This window comes from Daphnia magna, linkage group LG4 (assembly GCF_020631705.1).
Source record: "Daphnia magna isolate NIES linkage group LG4, ASM2063170v1.1, whole genome shotgun sequence".
Taxonomy (NCBI): Eukaryota; Metazoa; Arthropoda; class Branchiopoda; order Diplostraca; family Daphniidae; genus Daphnia; species Daphnia magna.
The window spans coordinates 4,187,294-4,205,272 of record NC_059185.1 but is presented as its reverse complement, the minus strand read 5'-3'; the positions used below and the strand labels follow the sequence as shown (position 1 = coordinate 4,205,272).

At 40.3% G+C, this 17,979-nt stretch overlaps 5 protein-coding genes across 6 annotated transcripts; 4 read left to right on the top strand and 1 right to left on the bottom strand.

The window, feature by feature from the left end:
- Positions 1 to 43: 43 nt before the first annotated feature.
- LOC116922013 (probable maleylacetoacetate isomerase 2) lies at positions 44 to 1,925 on the top strand. Its single transcript, XM_032928398.2, has 8 exons — positions 44 to 87; positions 147 to 226; positions 305 to 356; positions 420 to 487; positions 571 to 651; positions 738 to 942; positions 1,045 to 1,147; positions 1,208 to 1,925. The coding sequence occupies exons 2-8, from the start codon at positions 218 to 220 to the stop codon at positions 1,332 to 1,334; spliced, it is 645 nt and encodes a 214-aa protein (XP_032784289.1). The 5' UTR covers positions 44 to 87; positions 147 to 217; the 3' UTR covers positions 1,335 to 1,925.
- LOC116921996 (crooked neck-like protein 1) lies at positions 1,791 to 4,767 on the top strand. 2 transcript variants are annotated; one of them, XM_032928370.2, is made up of 10 exons: positions 1,791 to 1,922; positions 1,984 to 2,073; positions 2,133 to 2,351; positions 2,410 to 2,630; positions 2,705 to 3,153; positions 3,222 to 3,529; positions 3,640 to 3,864; positions 3,925 to 4,121; positions 4,185 to 4,371; positions 4,429 to 4,767. In XM_032928370.2, exons 1-10 carry the CDS (start codon positions 1,872 to 1,874, stop codon positions 4,711 to 4,713), a joined length of 2,232 nt encoding a protein of 743 aa, XP_032784261.1. In that variant the 5' UTR covers positions 1,791 to 1,871; the 3' UTR covers positions 4,714 to 4,767. The 2 variants fall into 2 exon arrangements, with proteins under 2 accessions (XP_032784261.1, XP_032784260.1); XM_032928369.2 differs by having other exon boundaries at positions 1,872 to 1,925.
- A 472-nt stretch (positions 4,768 to 5,239) lies between these two features.
- Positions 5,240 to 13,684, top strand: LOC116921987 (DNA polymerase epsilon catalytic subunit A). The gene is given in 23 exon segments (XM_032928355.2): positions 5,240 to 5,578; positions 5,643 to 5,772; positions 5,833 to 6,051; positions 6,114 to 6,337; positions 6,397 to 6,637; positions 6,723 to 7,574; positions 7,638 to 7,888; positions 7,952 to 8,186; positions 8,256 to 8,688; positions 8,753 to 9,058; positions 9,115 to 9,384; positions 9,449 to 9,756; positions 9,822 to 10,181; positions 10,184 to 10,549; positions 10,614 to 10,853; positions 10,917 to 11,009; positions 11,070 to 11,756; positions 11,819 to 11,966; positions 12,041 to 12,087; positions 12,154 to 12,463; positions 12,534 to 13,155; positions 13,227 to 13,359; positions 13,437 to 13,684. Coding segments are annotated over 23 exon segments (6,720 nt in total). The 5' UTR covers positions 5,240 to 5,516; the 3' UTR covers positions 13,620 to 13,684.
- LOC116922001 (protein lethal(2)denticleless) lies at positions 13,617 to 16,001 on the bottom strand. Its single transcript, XM_032928376.2, has 8 exons — positions 15,823 to 16,001; positions 15,335 to 15,754; positions 15,159 to 15,266; positions 14,964 to 15,093; positions 14,853 to 14,890; positions 14,618 to 14,785; positions 14,355 to 14,557; positions 13,617 to 14,299 (listed from the first exon to the last, which is right to left on the bottom strand). Exons 1-8 carry the CDS (start codon positions 15,863 to 15,865, stop codon positions 13,706 to 13,708), a joined length of 1,704 nt encoding a protein of 567 aa, XP_032784267.1. The 5' UTR covers positions 15,866 to 16,001; the 3' UTR covers positions 13,617 to 13,705.
- LOC116920109 lies at positions 15,973 to 17,639 on the top strand. Its single transcript, XM_045171932.1, has 6 exons — positions 15,973 to 16,029; positions 16,334 to 16,430; positions 16,501 to 16,718; positions 16,789 to 16,917; positions 16,996 to 17,144; positions 17,234 to 17,639. Exons 1-6 carry the CDS (start codon positions 15,973 to 15,975, stop codon positions 17,469 to 17,471), a joined length of 888 nt encoding a protein of 295 aa, XP_045027867.1. The 3' UTR covers positions 17,472 to 17,639.
- The last annotated feature ends 340 nt before the right edge of the window (positions 17,640 to 17,979 follow it).

Genomic DNA, 17,979 nt, shown 5'->3' with positions numbered 1-17,979 from the left:
TGTTGCTCATGCGTATACTGCAGAGGAAATACAGACGAATTCCATTGCTGACTATGACGCAGTGCCGCCACATTCGAACCCTGAAGGGTATTTTTCCCTTTTGACCTTGAAGGATTTTCTTGTCTAATCTTATAAATTTCGTTAAGATTTCGTTGAGACAAGGCATTGTTAGTGCTTCACTGGACAAACATTCCCGGGGTTCGAAATTGTCGGCAAAATGAGCACGGTGACTGAAAAAAGTTTTGTTTATATTTTTATGTGATTTTATTATACGAGTTCTTATATTTATGAAATAATTTTTTAGGTTGTTTTGTACTCATATTTTCGTAGTTCATGTTCGTGGAGAGTACGTATAGGTAAGAGTATATATTGACGAAGCTATTGTCCTGACGTGATCTTCCCTAATTGCTTCTTTTTAGCTCTTGAGTTAAAAGAAATTGATTATGAATATAAAGCTGTGCACTTGGTGAAGGGAGGTGGACAACAGGTATGATGCCAATAACAGTGATACACTATCACTTTTTTTCCATGACAACAGTTTTCTGTATACAGTGTTTTCATTTGACTTAGAATGCTGATGACTATAAAGTCCTAAATCCGATGGCACAAGTTCCTTCGCTGACTATTGGTGAGAAAGTTTTCACACAGTCGGTGAGTCATTCAATGTATAGATATTTTTAATTTTTCCTTGAGGCACAGGATTATCTTATAATTATATTATACTATTTCTACTGTAGATTGCAATTATGGAATACTTAGAAGAATCATACCCTTCTAAACCATTGTTGCCACAAGACACTTTCCAGCGTTTCAAAGTGAGGGAGATATGTGAAATTATTGGTTCTGGAATTCAGCCCTTACAGAATTTGGCTGTGCTTAAACAGTTTGAAGAATCAAAACAAAAAGATTGGGCTTCAAAATGGATTGTAAAAGGTCTTATAGGTAGGTGTAATACTTGTTATTTAATCAAAAAGTAGTAGATGCATGAGAAGAAGTATTTGTAATATTGTTGTAGTTGTCGTAAGTCTATATTGTATTTTTCAGCTTTAGAAAAAGTACTAGAAGGTACCAGTGGAAAGTACTGTGTTGGAGATGACATCACGCTTGCTGATTGTTGTCTCGTTCCGCAGTTGTACAACGCTAGAAGGTAAAAATGATGGCAAACATTGACGCTGCTCTTCCTATTTTATTCATTCCTGTTTAATAGATTCGAAGTGAACGTAGAACAGTTTCCCAATGTTGTTCGGGTGGAAAAAAACCTTGAAATTCTCGAACCTTTTATCAAGGCCCATCCCAACCGGCAACCTGATTGTCCGCCTGAACTTGCAGCGTGAATTGGACGAGTATGCTAGTTACTCTTTGTAGTCGGGATCGTGTTTAATTCCATAGCATTATTATTATGATATTAAAATCGATTTAAAATTTTATTGTATTGTTGGAAATGAAATACTGATATTACTTGAATGAAAACTAATTGATATTGACTCAGAATCCTTATTCATTATTTATTTCTAATACAAACTTACAATGGAAGTGCAAGAGTTCAATTTCAGGAAAGGAACGCTGAATAGGCAATACGCAAACGGAACAAGGCCGCAATCCTGCAACCCGCAAAGCGTCTGGGTCGGGGGGAGTCGGGGCTCGGGGCTCGGGGAGTGGGAGATCGCAGATCGGTTGCTGAGAACTTCGTTTTGCATTAGTTGAAATGACAACCTGGGTTTGTTCGTCGTCTGTTCGCACCATTCGTTAAACCTTAAGCTAAGTCAAACTAAGCATCAGTTGCGTTCCAATCGAATTTTTACCTGTCGGCTATCGCTTGTCGACATATTTTAATTCCTTTCTTAAGTACCTACCTAATAAGCTATTCCAAAATGGACTCAGGTGGATTCGGCAAAGCTCAAAAACCGCCAAAAGTGGCAAAGGTTGTATGATAAAACTTTAAAATAAAAAAAGTTTAAGGCATAAGTTGACACGTCTTTTCAGGTTAAAAACAAAACACCAGCAGAAATTCAAATTACTGCTGAGCAGTTACTTCGTGAAGCCAAAGAGCGTGATCTTGAGATTGTTCCACCTGTAAGTATATATCTTAAGTCACTTGAAGTGGATTCAGTTTTAACTTTTCCATTTGTTAGCCTCCAAAACAAAAAATTTCAGATCCTGATGAGTTGGCTGACTACCAGTACAAAAAGCGAAAAACATTTGAAGATGCTCTTCGTAGAAATCGCAATGTTATCACCAATTGGATCAAATATGCCCAATGGGAAGAAAGTCAAAAAGAAATCCAGAGGGCTAGGAGTGTGTTCGAACGAGCATTAGATGTTGACCATCGTAATATTACACTATGGCTTAAGGTAATTGCTCACACTTGGTTAAACAAAGACAGTACCATACATTTCAATGCAATTTTAGTATACAGAAATGGAAATGAAAAACAAACAAGTTAATCATGCAAGGAACCTGTGGGATCGTGCAGTTACAATTTTGCCAAGGGCAAACCAGTTTTGGTACAAATATACCTACATGGAGGAAATGCTTGCCAATATTGCTGGATGCCGCCAGGTGTTTGAAAGGTGGATGGAGTGGCAACCAGATGAACAGGCATGGCAAACATACATAAACTTTGAATTAAGGTAAAGTTTGAGCGTGATAGCACTGAAATATTCTTATTTGACTAGAAAGTAGCCTAACTTGTTATTCTCACTAGGTACAAAGAATTAGATCGAGCTCGATCAATTTTTGAGCGTTTCGTATACGTGCATCCTGAAGTGAAAAACTGGATCAAGTATGCCAGGTTTGAAGAAAGAAATGGCTACATTATTGGCGCCCGTCAAGTGTACGAGCGGGCTGTTGATTTCTATGGTGATGACCATATGGATGAAAGGCTATTTATTGCTTTTTCGAAGTTTGAAGAGGGACAAAAAGAACATGAACGAGCAACTGCCATTTATAAGTTTGCCCTAGAACACATGTCGAAGGACAAAGCAGCTGAATTATACAAAGCGTATACAATTCATCAGAAAAAATTCGGAGAGCGTGACGCCATCGAAGATGTTATTGTCAGTAAGCGAAAATTTCAGTATGAACAGGAAATCAAAGAAAACCCATCGAATTATGATGCTTGGTTTGACTATTTACGGTTATTGGAAAGTGAAGGTAGAGTGTTCTGACATTTTTAAAGGTGTTAAGGATTGACAAAAAAAAATGTTTTCTTAAATCCTCAGGTGACGCCGACATTGAGGTAGTGCGGGACACTTATGAAAGAGCCATCGCCAATATCCCACTAGTGGCTGAAAAGTCCTTTTGGCGCCGTTATATCTATTTGTGGATCAACTATGCTCTTTTCGAAGAACTAGAAGCGGAAGATTATGAGAAAACTCGGCAGGTCTATGATTCGTGCCTTAAGCTGATCCCGCACCGTAACTTCACATTCGCTAAAATCTGGCTCCTTTACGCTCATTTTGAAGTCCGTCAAAAGAATTTACAAATGGCACGTAAAATTTTGGGGACTGCGATAGGAAAATGTCCTAAGGTAAATAATGTGCAAGAATTTCGATTCATGGTACTATTGACTCGCCTTAAAAATCAAATCAAATTTTCATTACGAAATGAGCTAATTGTAAGTTCTTCTGTTTATTGTAGAACAAGTTGTTTCGCGGGTACATTGATTTAGAGATCCAACTTCGAGAATTTGACCGTTGTAGGACATTGTATGAAAAATTTCTCCAAAACGGTTCGGAAAATTGCACAACCTGGATGAAATTCGCTGAACTAGAAACTCTCTTAGGAGATGTAGATCGAGCTCGAGGTATTTATGAGCTAGCAATCAAACAGCCTCTGCTAGATATGCCGGAAATCCTCTGGAAGGTTTGTCTAGAACTTATAATTTAAACACCGACAAGAGTAAATCTGTTATTGTTTTTGCAGGCGTATATTGATTTTGAAATCGAACAGGAAGAAAGCGATAAAGCTCGGGGATTGTACGAACGACTTTTAGAACGTACTCAACATGTCAAAGTTTGGATGAGTTTTGCTCAGTTTGAGCTTACTCTAGCAGCTTCCCAACAAGAAGACCCGAGCCTACCCGTTGCAGCGGCTAGAGCAGTGTTTCAACGGGCCAACAAGTGGGGCAATTTGTAAAAGATAGTTCTTACGCCTACTTACACTTTACCCTTTTACCGTTACAGGTCGTTACGCTCTATCGCACAGTCTGTCGGTCTGGAAGTTGCTACCAATAAAGAGGAGCGATTGATGTTGTTAGAGGCATGGCAGGAGTTTGAATATGAACATGGAGATGAGGCGTCACGCAACGCGGTTCTTAACTTGATGCCTAGACGCGTAAAGAAGAGAAGGCGCATTCAGACACAAGATGGGGTAAGCGATGCAATCCTTGAATATGACAAATTAACGCTGAACAATACATTTCGACAGAGTGATGCTGGTTGGGAAGAGTACTTCGACTACATATTCCCTGAAGATGAAGCTACGAAACCCAATCTCAAACTTCTGGCCATGGCTAAAGCTTGGAAGATGGCGAAAGAATCCACCCCAGCATCCCAGGAAGAAGAAACGACAAAAACCAATGCACCAGTGGTCGATACTATGGCTCCCTCAGTGTCATCTTCTTCACTCTCCACTCAGCAACTTCTTTCACAAGACGATGATCGCGACGACTCCAGTGAATCATCAGGCAGTGATTCCGGTGGAGAAAATTAAGTTTGGTCTTACAGTGGCTAGTATTTTCTCAACAAATACAATTTTTAAGAAATTCTTCTTACAGTATTTTGCGTTTTGTGTTGAGCGAGAGTTAATTCTAAGTAAAATTTGGGTTTTTAGGTGTCGTATTGTTTCAATTTCCGTGTGTCAAAACATCCGTTGCCACCTTTACTACGTTATACCTTTTTTGCGATAATTTTAAGCGCTGTGAGTTTTAAGCAACTTCATATTAGAGAAAGCATAGCATTGGTAAATCGGAAAAATGGAGTCTCGTTCTTTGTAAAGATCAGAGTCATGGAACCCATGACTCTGGTAAAGATGAATAAAATTACAAAGCGTAATCGATCTTCTGGTTGATGAATCAGAAGTCGGACGTTATCATTATTTTCGGAAGCGTGGGCTGGGTGGGTTCCACGATTAGAGCGGATCGGGGCTGACTGGCTGAGCCCTAAGGCGGCGGGTGGGCCAACAGGCCCCAGCGGCCAGCGCCCGCGCCCCACATTTATGTAACGTTAATTTCTCAATATGGCAACAGTGATGCTAGACCGAAAAAGCGGGAATGTCATCTTTCTAGTGTTTGCCGAATGGTGCCAGAGTTACTTTGTTTTACAATGTGTAAAGTTATTTTACTTTAATAAAAGTAGTTACACGTGGTTATTTAAAATCCCTCCTGTTATAATAAAAGTGAAAAGAAACGTGATAGTGTTTCTCGTATTCTACGATCTGATTTTAAATTTTGCTAGCAGCCTGATAATAAAGAATCGTATGTAGGCTACTAGTGTGTGTTTTTCTGTTTTGTGAAAATGGTGTATCAAAATACTGGAAAGTACAGGCCAGATAAGAGCGGAAAAGAGAAAAGTTCTGGGTAATATGAGAGCTATGTTAAGGAGATCATTTTTAACTAGAAATTGTGCAAATCTATTATTTAGGGGAAAGGAAGATCAAGCTGAATCCCGCATTATAAGAGTTAATGAAAACAAGGCCATTGATGAGAAGTATGGATTTTCTGCTCCAAAAGAATCAGGGGAAAAAATTGGATACCTCATCAACATGCATACTGTAGGTTGTCAAATAATTGTTTTTCAATATATACCTGTTGATTCTTCCTTTTTTTTTCAGACAGAAATATTTGATGCTTCTCAACAGCTGATCAGTGCAGTAGACTACTTCTTTGTGCAGGAGGATGGTTCTCGATTTAAAGCCTCACTACCTTTTAAGCCATATTTTTACATACTACCAAGGAAGGAATGTATCCAAGAAGTCTCTAGTTTTCTTTGTAAAAAGTATGCTGGAATTATTGCCAGTGTAGAGAACTGTGCTAAGGAGGATTTGGATTTGGTGAGTGATCACCTTTCATTTCAACTATTCATATTTTCTAATAAATCTTTTTGTGTATTAAGCCAAATCATTTAGTTGGTTTAAAGCAACACTTTTTAAAGTTGTCCTTTTTGTCTGTGACTGATCTGATGAAAGTGAGAAAAGAAATTATGCCTCATGCTCGCAAAAACAGTTCTCGAACTAATACAGCTTATTCGGACATGATGGCTAAATGCCAAAATGAAACAGAGCAAGATGAGTTGAACAAGAAAGTCGCTGATACTATGGATAATATTATAGATATTCGGTATTTGAAAGTTAACGACAACCTGTCAGATTCATTAAACTAATTTTCTTTATAACTAGAGAGTACGACGTCCCATACCACATTCGTGTTTCGATTGACATGAACATCTGCGTTGGCTTATGGTACGCAGTTAAATTTAAAGGCTCCGAAACGATGTCTATTACTCGCCGGGACGATATCATCGATACCCCTGACACCATTGTGCTTGCTTTTGATATCGAAACCACAAAATTACCGTTAAAATTCCCCGATCCAGCAACCGATCAAATTTTCATGATTTCGTACATGATTGACGGGCAGGTATGTTTGTAAAGTTTTTTTTTTTTTTAAATTTATATATTGGTTGGTGGTGTTAAACCCTTTTAAACGCAAATTTATTTTAAAGGGTTACTTGATAACTAACCGAGAAATCGTTGCAGCTGACGTTGAAGATTTTGAATATACACCCAAGCCTGAATTTGAGGGACCATTCATCGTTTTCAACGAACCAAACGAAATTTCTCTTATTCAGCGATTCTTGGATCACATTCTAGAAGTAAAGCCCCATGTTATTGTAACGTACAACGGTGACTTCTTCGATTGGTCATTCATGGAAGCGCGTGCAACTTTCCATGAGATGAACATGGCCAAAATGATTGGTTGGGAACGTGACAAAGAAGGCGTTTACAGTTGCCGTCCCTCAATTCATATGGATTGCTTCAACTGGGTCAAACGTGATTCCTACTTGCCCGTGGGTTCACAAAATCTAAAAGCTGTTGCAAAAGCCAAGTTGCGCTATGACCCTGTGGAACTTGATCCAGAAGAAATGTGCCGAATGGCTGCGGAACAACCTCAAGTTATGGCTAACTATTCAGTTTCTGATGCTGTAGCAACCTACTATCTGTACATGAAGTACGTCCATCCTTTCATCTTTGCGTTGTGTACTATTATTCCGATGGAACCGGATGAAGTGTTACGGAAAGGTTCTGGCACTTTGTGCGAATCACTCTTGATGGTACAAGCCTTCCGTGCCAACATTATTTTCCCCAATAAGCAAGTGTCTATGCTTCAAAACTGGACGGATGATGGCCATCTTCTCGATACAGAGACATATGTCGGCGGTCATGTCGAGGCTCTAGAATCGGGTGTTTTCCGCTCCAATATTCCGTGTAGATTCCGCTTAATCCCTCAAGTCTTTGACATGCTCCTTGAAGGTATCGAGCGGACAATTAGGCATGCAGTAGAAGAGGAAGAACATGTATGTGACGAGCATTACAACTTATTGTGGCGGTTTTTACCTAATATTTGACTTATGTGGTAGGTTCCTATTGAGCAAGTTACTAACCTGGACGAAGTTATAGATGATATCAAGGAAAAACTTATCAGTCTACGAGATGCGCCTAACCGAATAGAATTACCGGTTATTTATCACTTGGATGTTGGCGCTATGTATCCAAACATTATTTTGACCAATCGCCTCCAACCTTCAGCCATGGTTGACGAAAGCGTTTGTGCATCATGCGATTTCAATCAGCCGGGCGCACAGTGCCAACGTAGCATGTCGTGGATGTGGTAAAGATCAATCTCAACTATCATAAGCATAGCATATCATATAAAAAAATATTTGTTTCCAAGGCGGGGTGATTTCATGCCAGCCACACGTGGTGAGTTTCAACGAATCCAGCAGCAGTTGGAGAACGAAAAATTTCCACCGATCATTCCCGGGATGCCCACCAGAGCTTTTCACCAACTTACTCGTGAAGAGCAATCTACTAAAGAAAAACAGCGTCTTTCCGAATACTGCCGCAAAGCCTACAAGAAAGTTCGTGTAACCCGCACAGAAGAGCGACAGCAGACAGTGTGTCAAAAGGTTGGCTGGTTTAACAACTTCATACATTCCAAAGTCCATGTGAAAAGAAAATATTTTTACTTTGAATAGGAAAACAGCTTTTACGTCGATACCGTTCGAGCTTTCCGTGATCGACGATATGAGTATAAAAATCTGAATAAGATGGCGAAGAAGCAAATTGCTGAAGCGATTGCACTTGGTGATGCGGGGGAGATTAAATCGGCAAAAAACCGTGAAGTGCTTTATGACTCTCTACAGCTTGCTCACAAATGTATTCTCAATTCCTTCTACGGCTACGTCATGCGAAAAGGAGCGCGTTGGCATAGCATGGAAATGGCTGGTATTGTATGTCACACTGGTGCTGGGATCATCCGAAAAGCTCGAGAACTAATAGAACAGATTGGCCGCCCTCTGGAACTTGACACCGATGGTATTTGGTGTATTTTACCATCATCTTTTCCGGAAAACTACGTGATCAAAACCTCAAATCCCAAGAAGTCAAAGATAACCATATCCTATCCAGGTAGGGCTCGAGCGATCCCATTGTTTTTAATTGGAAATAATACTTAATCCAATGGCCAATTCAGGTGCCATTTTGAATGTGATGGTGAAGGATGCCTTCACAAACAATCAGTATCATGAATTGGTAGATCCTGAAAATTTGAGCTACATCCAACGGGATGAAAACTCAATTTTTTTCGAAGTTGATGGTCCGTATCTAGCAATGATACTACCTGCCTCAAAAGAGGAAGGGAAAAAATTAAAAAAACGTTATGCCGTTTTTAACTTTGATGGTAGTCTTGCCGAATTGAAAGGATTTGAAGTGAAAAGGCGTGGAGAGCTTCAGCTTATTAAGATTTTTCAGTCGTCTGTATTTGAAGCTTTTCTCAAAGGTAAAGACTAACAAAAGTGATATCGTGAATTACTGAGTTTAACGGATGATTTTAAGGTGACACACTGGAAACCTGTTACCAGGCCGTGGCTAAAATTGCAGACTACTGGCTTGATGTGTTATATTCAAAAGCTGAGAACCTCCCCGATTCGGAGCTTTTTGAATTGATTACGGAAAATCGTTCGATGTCACGTAAATTGGAAGAATATGGCGGTCAGAAATCCACATCCATTAGCACAGCCAAGCGCTTGGCAGAATTTTTGGGTGATCAAATGGTAAAGGATGCCGGTTTAAGTTGTCGTTTCATCATTTCAAAGAAACCAGAAGGTATGTTTTAAGTCGCTCTTTTAAATTGTATGTCCATTATCTTAAACATTTTCATTCCTTACAGGAGCTCCCGTTACGGACAGAGCCGTGCCGTTGGCAATTTTCCAATCTGAACTTAGTGTCAAACGTCATTATTTGAAAAAGTGGCTTAAAGACAATTCTTTAACGGATTTTGACATCCGCACCATTCTGGATTGGGATTATTACATTGAACGTCTTGGCGGATGCATTCAGAAAATCATTACCATTCCTGCCGCTTTACAAGGGGTGGCTAACCCTGTTCCCAGGGTCCAACACCCAGATTGGCTTCACAAACGAATGCTGGAAAAAAATGATGTCCTGAAGCAAAGGCGGATTAATGAAATTTTTAAGGTATTACCCGATTTCTATTACGGAAAAAAAGATGGTCTTGTGATAATCTGATTGTTGAATTCTAGACCACCGCGAAGCCAATTTATGATCCTAGTTCAGAAGATTCAGCAGTAGTAGGAGACATGGAAGATATTGGTGGAGGCAACGGTATTGGAAACAATCGACCGATAGTGACCTCCAAAAGAAAACGAAATATCAGCGAATCCGCTAACGAATTGGATAAGAACTGGCGTGAAATCCTTGGTCCTCCACCACCGATGGGCAAAGCTGGAGGAGAAGAGCGTGAAATGTGGATTCGCTATCACAAAAAGAAGTGGGCCATTCAAATAAAACAGAGAGTGGCTCGTCGCGGAAAAGAAGCAAATAGCAATACAGGAGTATCTTCCACGTCTAACCTTGGGGGAATTCTTGCGCTGGAGTCTTACGAACCAATTTGGGAGGCTTCTTGCGACGTGCGCAGCAAACACTTTTGTCTTCCATGTGGCAAATTTTACAAGTGATGGAAACTTCACAACCAGGCATGTTCCGGTTGTGGGCTTTGGTTGGCAACGAGCTTCACCAAATTCGATTAACCGTGCCTCGCATATTTTACCTAAATAAGAAAAAACCCTTGGAAAAAGAAGTTACTAGTGAATCAGCCATCTGGCGAAAGGTAAATCGGATACTCCCTCGGTCCCATCGCGTTTATAATCTGTACGAATACAGCGTACCCGAAGAAGTCTACCAACAGAACTTTAACCAGTTAATGGCTGACTTGTCTACTTCAGACAATGCTGGAATTTACGAAACCCAGGTTTGAAGCACTTTGTTGATTGTCACTGCAAAAATGTACAATAATTTATTACTTCCCGTAAAAGGTACCGCTTGATTTTCGCGTGTTAGTGCAGCTTGGGTGTGTTTGTGCCGTCGACAGGAGTCAGCGTTTTATTCCAACTGGTGATACCGAAAGTTTCAATTTATCACAGTTGACATTCAAAACGCTGGCTCATCACCCCTACCTGGAATCAGGGATAGAGTCACTAAAATATCTGTACATTTATCATTATAAAAGCGGAAATAAAGTTATGTTGGTGCTCTTCTCCCCACCAGCCAAAAAGGTAAGTGCTTAAATGTTATGACTTTCATTGGAAATATTTACCATCATGCCAATCCTGTTTTAGGCCAATTTTTTCGTCGTTGATACAGTTCGGACCAACCAAATGCCAAATTTGGCAAATCTTTACAACGAGGAACGACTTAAAAGACTATCACAGGTTTTTTTCCCTTTTACGTCACTCTAAGTTTTGATTGTAATAGTATACTTGGTTTTTTAGGCTGATATTAATGAAAGTTCAGTACCTGCTAGAGATTATTCGTTTTCTATTCAAGTGGAAACCGATATTCGCCAAGTCTATCGTCAAATGAACCGTTTGTTGCAAGCATACAAAGAAGAAAAACGAGGGCCAACTTTTGTGGCCATCCAATCCCATCAGGACTTGCCTACGACTGCCTCGCAAATCCAAACTCTCAATGAGTTCCCGCTTGTTCCCATCCACAGCACTGATCCTGATGGCTTGTATAATGTGCTCGACTGGCAGAGAGTAGGCTCAAAAGCTTGCTTGCGTCATTTTCTTCGCCTACGCTCCGTCCTCGATGCCAATCTGGAGCAATGCCGTTATTTTCATATTCCGATTGGAAATTTGCCCTCTGACGCCAACCTTTTTGGGGCTGATTTGTTTTTCGCCCGCCATCTGATCCGCAACAATTGTGTCCTTTGGTGCTCACCGACTGCACGTCCCGATCTCGGCGGCAAAGAGGCAGATGACAACCGACTCGTTACAGAAATTGAGGATAATACGACAACGCTGGTAGTCAACAACGCCGGCGTCTACAGCAATGTTTGTATTGAGATGGACGTCGATGCGTTGGCAGTCACAACCTTACTACAGTCACATCATGTTTTGGATATTGAAGGCACAAGCTCAAGCACCGCCTTTGACGTGCCGCAAACATCACTTAAGGTCCGTTGATTTTTTAATTAAAAGTAACAATCGACTCACGTGGATAATCTTGGTGGAAATAGGACATGCTCAACGACACTAGCGGCCCAGAACTTAGCAATTATAGCGAGTCAGCCATGTGCGTGACAGTCTTTCGAGTTCTAAAATCAGTGGTAGCTTCCTGGCTTCGGGATATATCAGTTCATCGTAATGTATTTGCTGATTTCCAAGGTAAAACGATAAAAACAAGTTAATATTTTATTATTACTGTGTACGTCATTAATACGATCTTCCTTTCGTACCAGTTATTCATTTCTACAGATGGTTGCGCAGCCCAACAGCTTTACTTTATGTAACCAAATATTCATTTCCTTTCATTTCATTTTATTTACAAAATTATACAATATGTTTTGTGCAGGATCCAGCATTGCGCCGTATGCTCCAAAATCTAATGCGCAAGTACTTCGTTCAGCTCCTAGCCGAATTTCAGAGACTCGGAGCCACGGTCGTATATGCTGATTTTGGCCGTATTGTTCTTGGCACTAAAAAGCGGCGCATACCTGATGCGTTATCATATGTTAGCTTCGTGTGCGCTAGTTTGCACCAGAAGGAACTCTTCCGCAGCTTAGAACTCAATGTTCAACATTGTTGGCAATTGCTTGTATGGCTTGATCCTGCCAACTATGGTGGGGTTAAAGGAAAGACAGATTCTGCAAAGGAGAGTGAAGGTTACCGCCTTTTTTTTCTCCTTTCTCCTTTGAATAAATTGCATTTATCCATTACCATTTTCTCCTATAGAAGGTACCGAAGACACTAGTTTTACTGAAGATGAGGAAGAAGAAGGAACGGCCGTAGAAATGAACTGGGACGTAGTCAAATATTTTCCAGAAGATCCCCCTTGCCAAGAATATTTCAACACCGTAATTGCCACATACATTTCAGCTATCCATGATCACTTGGCAGAATCTTATGGCGATCGCATGCCCGGCGCCACGCCAATACGGCGCATCCAATCTTCACAGACACAACGCAGTAAAGTCGGTCCAACTCCGGATTCCCTAAAAGAATTTACGCGTGAACTCATCGACCAAGAAATCGCTCAGCATCTTTTCCGTGTTGTTCAAAAGCTTCACAAACAGCTGCATGGGCACCATGGTACGGATGGACTGAGTAACCCTTCCCTTGAATTCGTTAAAGCCGTGTGCCGCGTTTTTCAGCTGGATACCAATATCGTAGAAGAGGTCACTCGGTTACGAAGAAATCTCCTCAAGCTAATCGGTGTAGGGGAATTTAGTCAAGATGCTGAATGGAAAGACTCGTGCATGTCATACATCCTCCCCGAAGTTATTTGTCCTACTTGCAATCATTGTCGAGATATCGATTTGTGCAGAGATCCACATGAATCAGAAGATCGCGGAATGTAAGTATTTTGTATTCAATGATATAAAAGTAAGGATTTCGAAAATGTAAACGTTGCGTATTGTCTAACAGACCTACATGGCAATGCCCGCTTTGTAAATCCAGTTATGACAGTGATGAAATTGAATCCATGCTATTGGATGTAGTCAACCGGAAAACCATGAGCTTCGTATTGCAGGATTTGCAGTGCAAAAAATGCAAACAGGTACTATTTGTTTTTCGCTTTGCACCCTAGTATTCATATAAACTATTATATAATCCGTGCGAAATTTTTTAATATAGATCAAACGGGAGAACTTGTCTCAGTTTTGCTCTTGTGCGGGTGAGTTTCAGCTATTGCAATCTTCCTCGACCTTGTTGCAGACGTTGGCGATTTTTGAGCGAGTTAGCAAAAAATTTAGCCTCACACTTCTTCATGAAACCGTAGATCAACTGTTGAAAATGAATCAAAAGGCAAATAAGTAAAAGAGAAAAACGTTCTTTTATTTATGTAAAAAAGGCATTCGGTAAATTACAATGGAAGAATATTATTATTACGTTCAATTTGCAATTTATTTGATCTTTCGCCCTTTAGTATGCGAATTAGGAGTTGTTTTCCGACTGAGATCAGTGAGCCAATCTAACTTTTTCCTTTTTGTGCCAGACCTGGTTCTACTATGCGGAGACAACCCATCAGCCACGTAGTTAGGTAAGTCTCTAGTAGGGGACGAATAATTTGCTTCATCCATTTCTAGCCGACGGGAAGCCGCGGCTCGGTTAAAATTACTACTATTGCCACTGTGACTTGGAGTCAGTTCATTAATACTTTTTAAAGGCGACAGTGCCGTTCGGGGTGTGTTAACTGATAGTCGTTCATTTGATGGGTAGGGAGAGTTAGCGGGAATATCGGGGGTTCTATTGGGCATGCGAGTATTTTGGTTGATTTTTAGGATTGATTTCGGGGTTTTGCAGCCTAAAGACGGGATATTGTTGACCTTCTTTTTCAGCCTATTTAAAACTTCTTCACAAGATTTGGGAATAGGGGTTTGAGCATCGTATTTATAGGCACGGCCTCTGATTTCATTTACGTTTTCTGTAACGTGAGTTTCTTTTGCTGTGTTAATTCTCCAAATTCGGTGCCGAACGTCATCTGCGCACGTGATGACCTAAGAACATTATAATTCAGGACCTATTCATTTAAGACAAATATAATTTGTATACTTTTGGAACGTTGCTGGGAGACCACGCGACGCATGTCACCTCCGCACTATGACCGTCGAGCTTGAGCAGTGGCCGAGGGCCTGCGCCGATTTTCCAAATGTATGCGTAGTCATCACTAGATCCGCTAATTAAGTACTTTCCATCGCCACTCAAACATGATTTGATGTAAAACGAGTGCTGTTCATGCCCACCATACACACCGACTATCATTAGATGGATAAAGTTGTACCGACTTTGACCTTTTCAAATTGATTTTCAAATACCTGGGTTTTCATTATACGACGCAACGTTAAACTCATAAATAACGTCATCCATCGCACCAGCATAAAGAAGGGTTTTTCCTGGATTTAGTGAAAGGCTGGCTATTCCACTTCGGCACGTGAATACACCATAAGGAATGGATATTTTCGGTAACGGATCACCTTTGTACACTATAGAAGGCAATTGAAGGCGTTATTGGTTTGTTTTTTAGTTATCGGAAACGTTCAGGTTACATACCAGTATAATTCTTCCTGAGGTCCCAAACGTGAATATTTCTAAAACAAAATTCTTGCAATTAACTCGCGTCTCAGATAGAACCCATGTATATAAAAAAAAAAAGCTTTCTACCCATCTGCTGCTCCCGCGCTTATAAGGGTATAATCGTTTTGGAATAAGACTGAAGTGACGCTGCTAACACCAGAGGTAGTACTGGGGGTGGTCCTCTTTTTGGTACGTGAAGTTTTCACTTCTGTAACGGCTATTACAATAGAAGTATTAGCATTATCACTAATTTATCATTATACAAAATGAGATGAGATTCACCTTGAATGGGATGAGCATTTTTTATGACATTTTCAGCTTTAAGTTGGAAACTTCCCCTAACATCCCAGACCATTATGGAACCATCACGAGAGCCAGAAGCAAACAAAGCTGAGGAAACATAATTTCTTAATAATTGAAAATAATTTAATCTAAAATAGCTTGTAGGGAAGACTCACATGAATTTGTTGGGGAAAAGTCAACTGATTTTATGCTTGCTGTATGGCCTCTAAAGATGGAAATTGGACTGATTGAGCTACTACCAATGTCAAAAAGGATTGAAGTTTGGTCGCCACTAGCAGTCACAATTTGCCACTTTGATGGAGCCCAGCAAAGATCAAATATTGCATTTTCATGTGCTTGGGAACCATGAATAGGTCTTGCATTGCCAACAATATTGGTGTCTTGAAATCCAATCTTTCCATCTTCATTTGCAACTGCCACAATGTGTTCAAAACCAGGTGACTGTGAAAATTTACAAGCATATAGCAAATCTGAACTTGGAGCCGAATTAGATATGGAGTAGATCCCAGGGTACTCATCAGCCTGATGACACTGAAGCTTCGTTAACAGGAAATCAACTGGCACTTCTTCTTTTCCTGTACGATATCAATGGGGTTTACTAAGCAACTTACATTTATTTTTCATCAGCGAGATTGCTTCTTACCAGTTGTCAATCCATATTCCCGATTGATCAGCTGAGGGATCATATTTGCGTAATGGGTTTTGAAAAACAAATGTTGTAATACTTATTTTCATGAAACCTATTACTACTGTTCCATATGTTCTGAACTTCTGAATAAAAACAAGGCGCGAAATGACAAAACGAAGACACAACAAAGACGATGTTGCCATGCTGAAAAACGGTGCACCGGTGCACCGACGCACCGAGGCAGAGTCATGGTTTGGACAGAGTAATAGAATACTCTGTCCAATATACGTATTCTATTACTCTGGTTTGGACGACCCACCGGAGTTTGGATTTTAAAAAGTAGCCCGATCGAGCCGATGGTCTGAGATAGAACTGCAATTTGAAACTTTGAAAGAAATAACCAAATAGGGCCCAGCACCTCCGCTTAAAGCTCGTTTCGCTAAAATCGAGAAACCCAACGGTTCACCGCCAAAGTTAGTCAATTTGAGGCGATCTGGTAGACTGCCTTTCACACTGGATGAGTTAGGTCGATGTTTCATGTATTCATAATCTTAGACTGGGCGCTAAAGCTCCCAATTTGAGTTACTGGTTTATTTTCTATTTTGGCTTGTGGACATCCCAAGGTATATCTAATATTCCTTTTTGGATGATTTGCTTTCTTCAAATGAACTACGTTTGATTATTGGACGAAAGGTGTTACTCCGAGAGGTTCCTCAACACCATTTCGAATAGTTTGCTGCGCTTCTTTGTTTGGGATTTACATAGCCGTCAATTACTTTACGGCGACGTACACTTCGTTTCTGTCGACACCTGTTTTCAAAACAGCTGTCAACTCTGTTGAAGATTTAGCCAATAGCGCCACAGTTAAAACTCTTCTTAACAAAGGATCGAGCACGGAAGAGCTCATTATGGTAAGTTCATCTGCTGTGTTCATTAATTCATTTATCGATAGTCATTCTCGAGATTCGTCTATGGTCTCAGTCATCATCGGATCCCGCTCTAAGGAAACTTGTCTCTCAAATGCGACGCTATCCTGAAAGACGAATTGTCAACACGTTGACCGTCCACGATATATCTAACATCATACAGGAAAATACTGCACTGATTATGGTACGTCTTTAAACAAAGGCAAGTTGAAACGTAGGTGCAATAAAAACCAATATTTCGATACCGGTACTTTATCGACAGGCCGAGTCCAATGCAGTATCTCTTATTGAAACTAGCTATAAAATCAACCACAAATGTCTCGTAACTCTGGCCGAGAAAACCTTCCTCAGTCGTCCTCAAGGCTTCACCTGTCCGAAGAACAGTCCGATAGCAAAATCAATCGATTACGAGTAATCTGCGCCATTATTATTTCACTTGTGAGAAATTATTTTGAAAAATCAAACTAATTGGCACTTTTTCTTATCGATTAACATGCAAGTCTGCTGCTGATGCAACAGGCTGGATTGATTCAATACGCTGAGCGAACTGCCAAATCCGAGAATCGCTGCCGCGTCTCCGATTTGGCCAACGCCCATGCTCATAAAATTGCTCCTCTTGGACAAAAGGAAATGAGTGGATCTTTTGTCATCTTGGGTTTGGGCGTGGCTTTAAGTTTCTTTACTTTTCTTGTCGAATTAATTGTCGCAAAAATGAAGAAAGCATTCGGACGCAAATAACGCCCACTTTCTTACCTAATTGTCCATTACTATCGACGCACAACACTTGGTTACCAAATATTTCTTGAATTTATTACGGTATTACATTAAGCTTCGACGGCATAATATTACAAGCGCAAACATTTAGTTCTATCTACTCTAGAAATACAAACGAATTATAAAATTAAATAGCGTATTATGATTACCATTCGCTCACGACATGTAAAGGCTTGAAGGCTTTGCCTTCACGTTATCGGATTTAATGGCAATATTTCTTTAGGTAATGTATCATTCTTTTAAACTTGATATCGTCACTAGTTGGGGCTTGATAGTCTAAGCAAAGTGAGGATAAAAAAACGCATATTCTGTACAATAACACAGCACGATAAACGACGCGTGCGTAACTCGAGTTCGGACGTTGACTCCAAATTTAGCGGAACTGCAAACACTACCACAATCGATGTTGTGAAACTCAAGTCATTCATATATTCAGCAAACGTCAAGCACAATCACGTCAAAATCGGGCCAC

Excerpts from the sequence above, each read along its gene's own strand:
- LOC116922013 (XM_032928398.2), top strand. Across the intron at positions 488-570 it reads TGAAGGGAGGTGGACAACAG|AATGCTGATGACTATAAAGT; the intron begins GTATGATGCCAA and ends CATTTGACTTAG. Across the intron at positions 943-1,044 it reads GATTGTAAAAGGTCTTATAG|CTTTAGAAAAAGTACTAGAA; the intron begins GTAGGTGTAATA and ends TGTATTTTTCAG.
- LOC116921996 (XM_032928369.2), top strand. The coding sequence starts at position 1,872 with ATGGACTCAGGTGGATTCGGCAAAGCTCAAAAACCGCCAAAAGTGGCA. Across the intron at positions 3,530-3,639 it reads CGATAGGAAAATGTCCTAAG|AACAAGTTGTTTCGCGGGTA; the intron begins GTAAATAATGTG and ends TGTTTATTGTAG. Across the intron at positions 4,122-4,184 it reads GTGTTTCAACGGGCCAACAA|GTCGTTACGCTCTATCGCAC; the intron begins GTGGGGCAATTT and ends TTACCGTTACAG.
- LOC116922001 (XM_032928376.2), bottom strand. The coding sequence starts at position 15,865 with ATGATCCCTCAGCTGATCAATCGGGAATATGGATTGACAACTG. Across the intron at positions 15,094-15,158 it reads AAATGCTCATCCCATTCAAG|CCGTTACAGAAGTGAAAACT; the intron begins GTGAATCTCATC and ends CTATTGTAATAG. Across the intron at positions 14,558-14,617 it reads GTCGTATAATGAAAACCCAG|TCGGTGTGTATGGTGGGCAT; the intron begins GTATTTGAAAAT and ends ATCTAATGATAG.
- LOC116920109 (XM_045171932.1), top strand. The coding sequence starts at position 15,973 with ATGACAAAACGAAGACACAACAAAGACGATGTTGCCATGCTGAAAAAC. Across the intron at positions 16,030-16,333 it reads TGCTGAAAAACGGTGCACCG|GTCGATGTTTCATGTATTCA; the intron begins GTGCACCGACGC and ends TGGATGAGTTAG. Across the intron at positions 17,145-17,233 it reads GCAAAATCAATCGATTACGA|TCTGCTGCTGATGCAACAGG; the intron begins GTAATCTGCGCC and ends TTAACATGCAAG.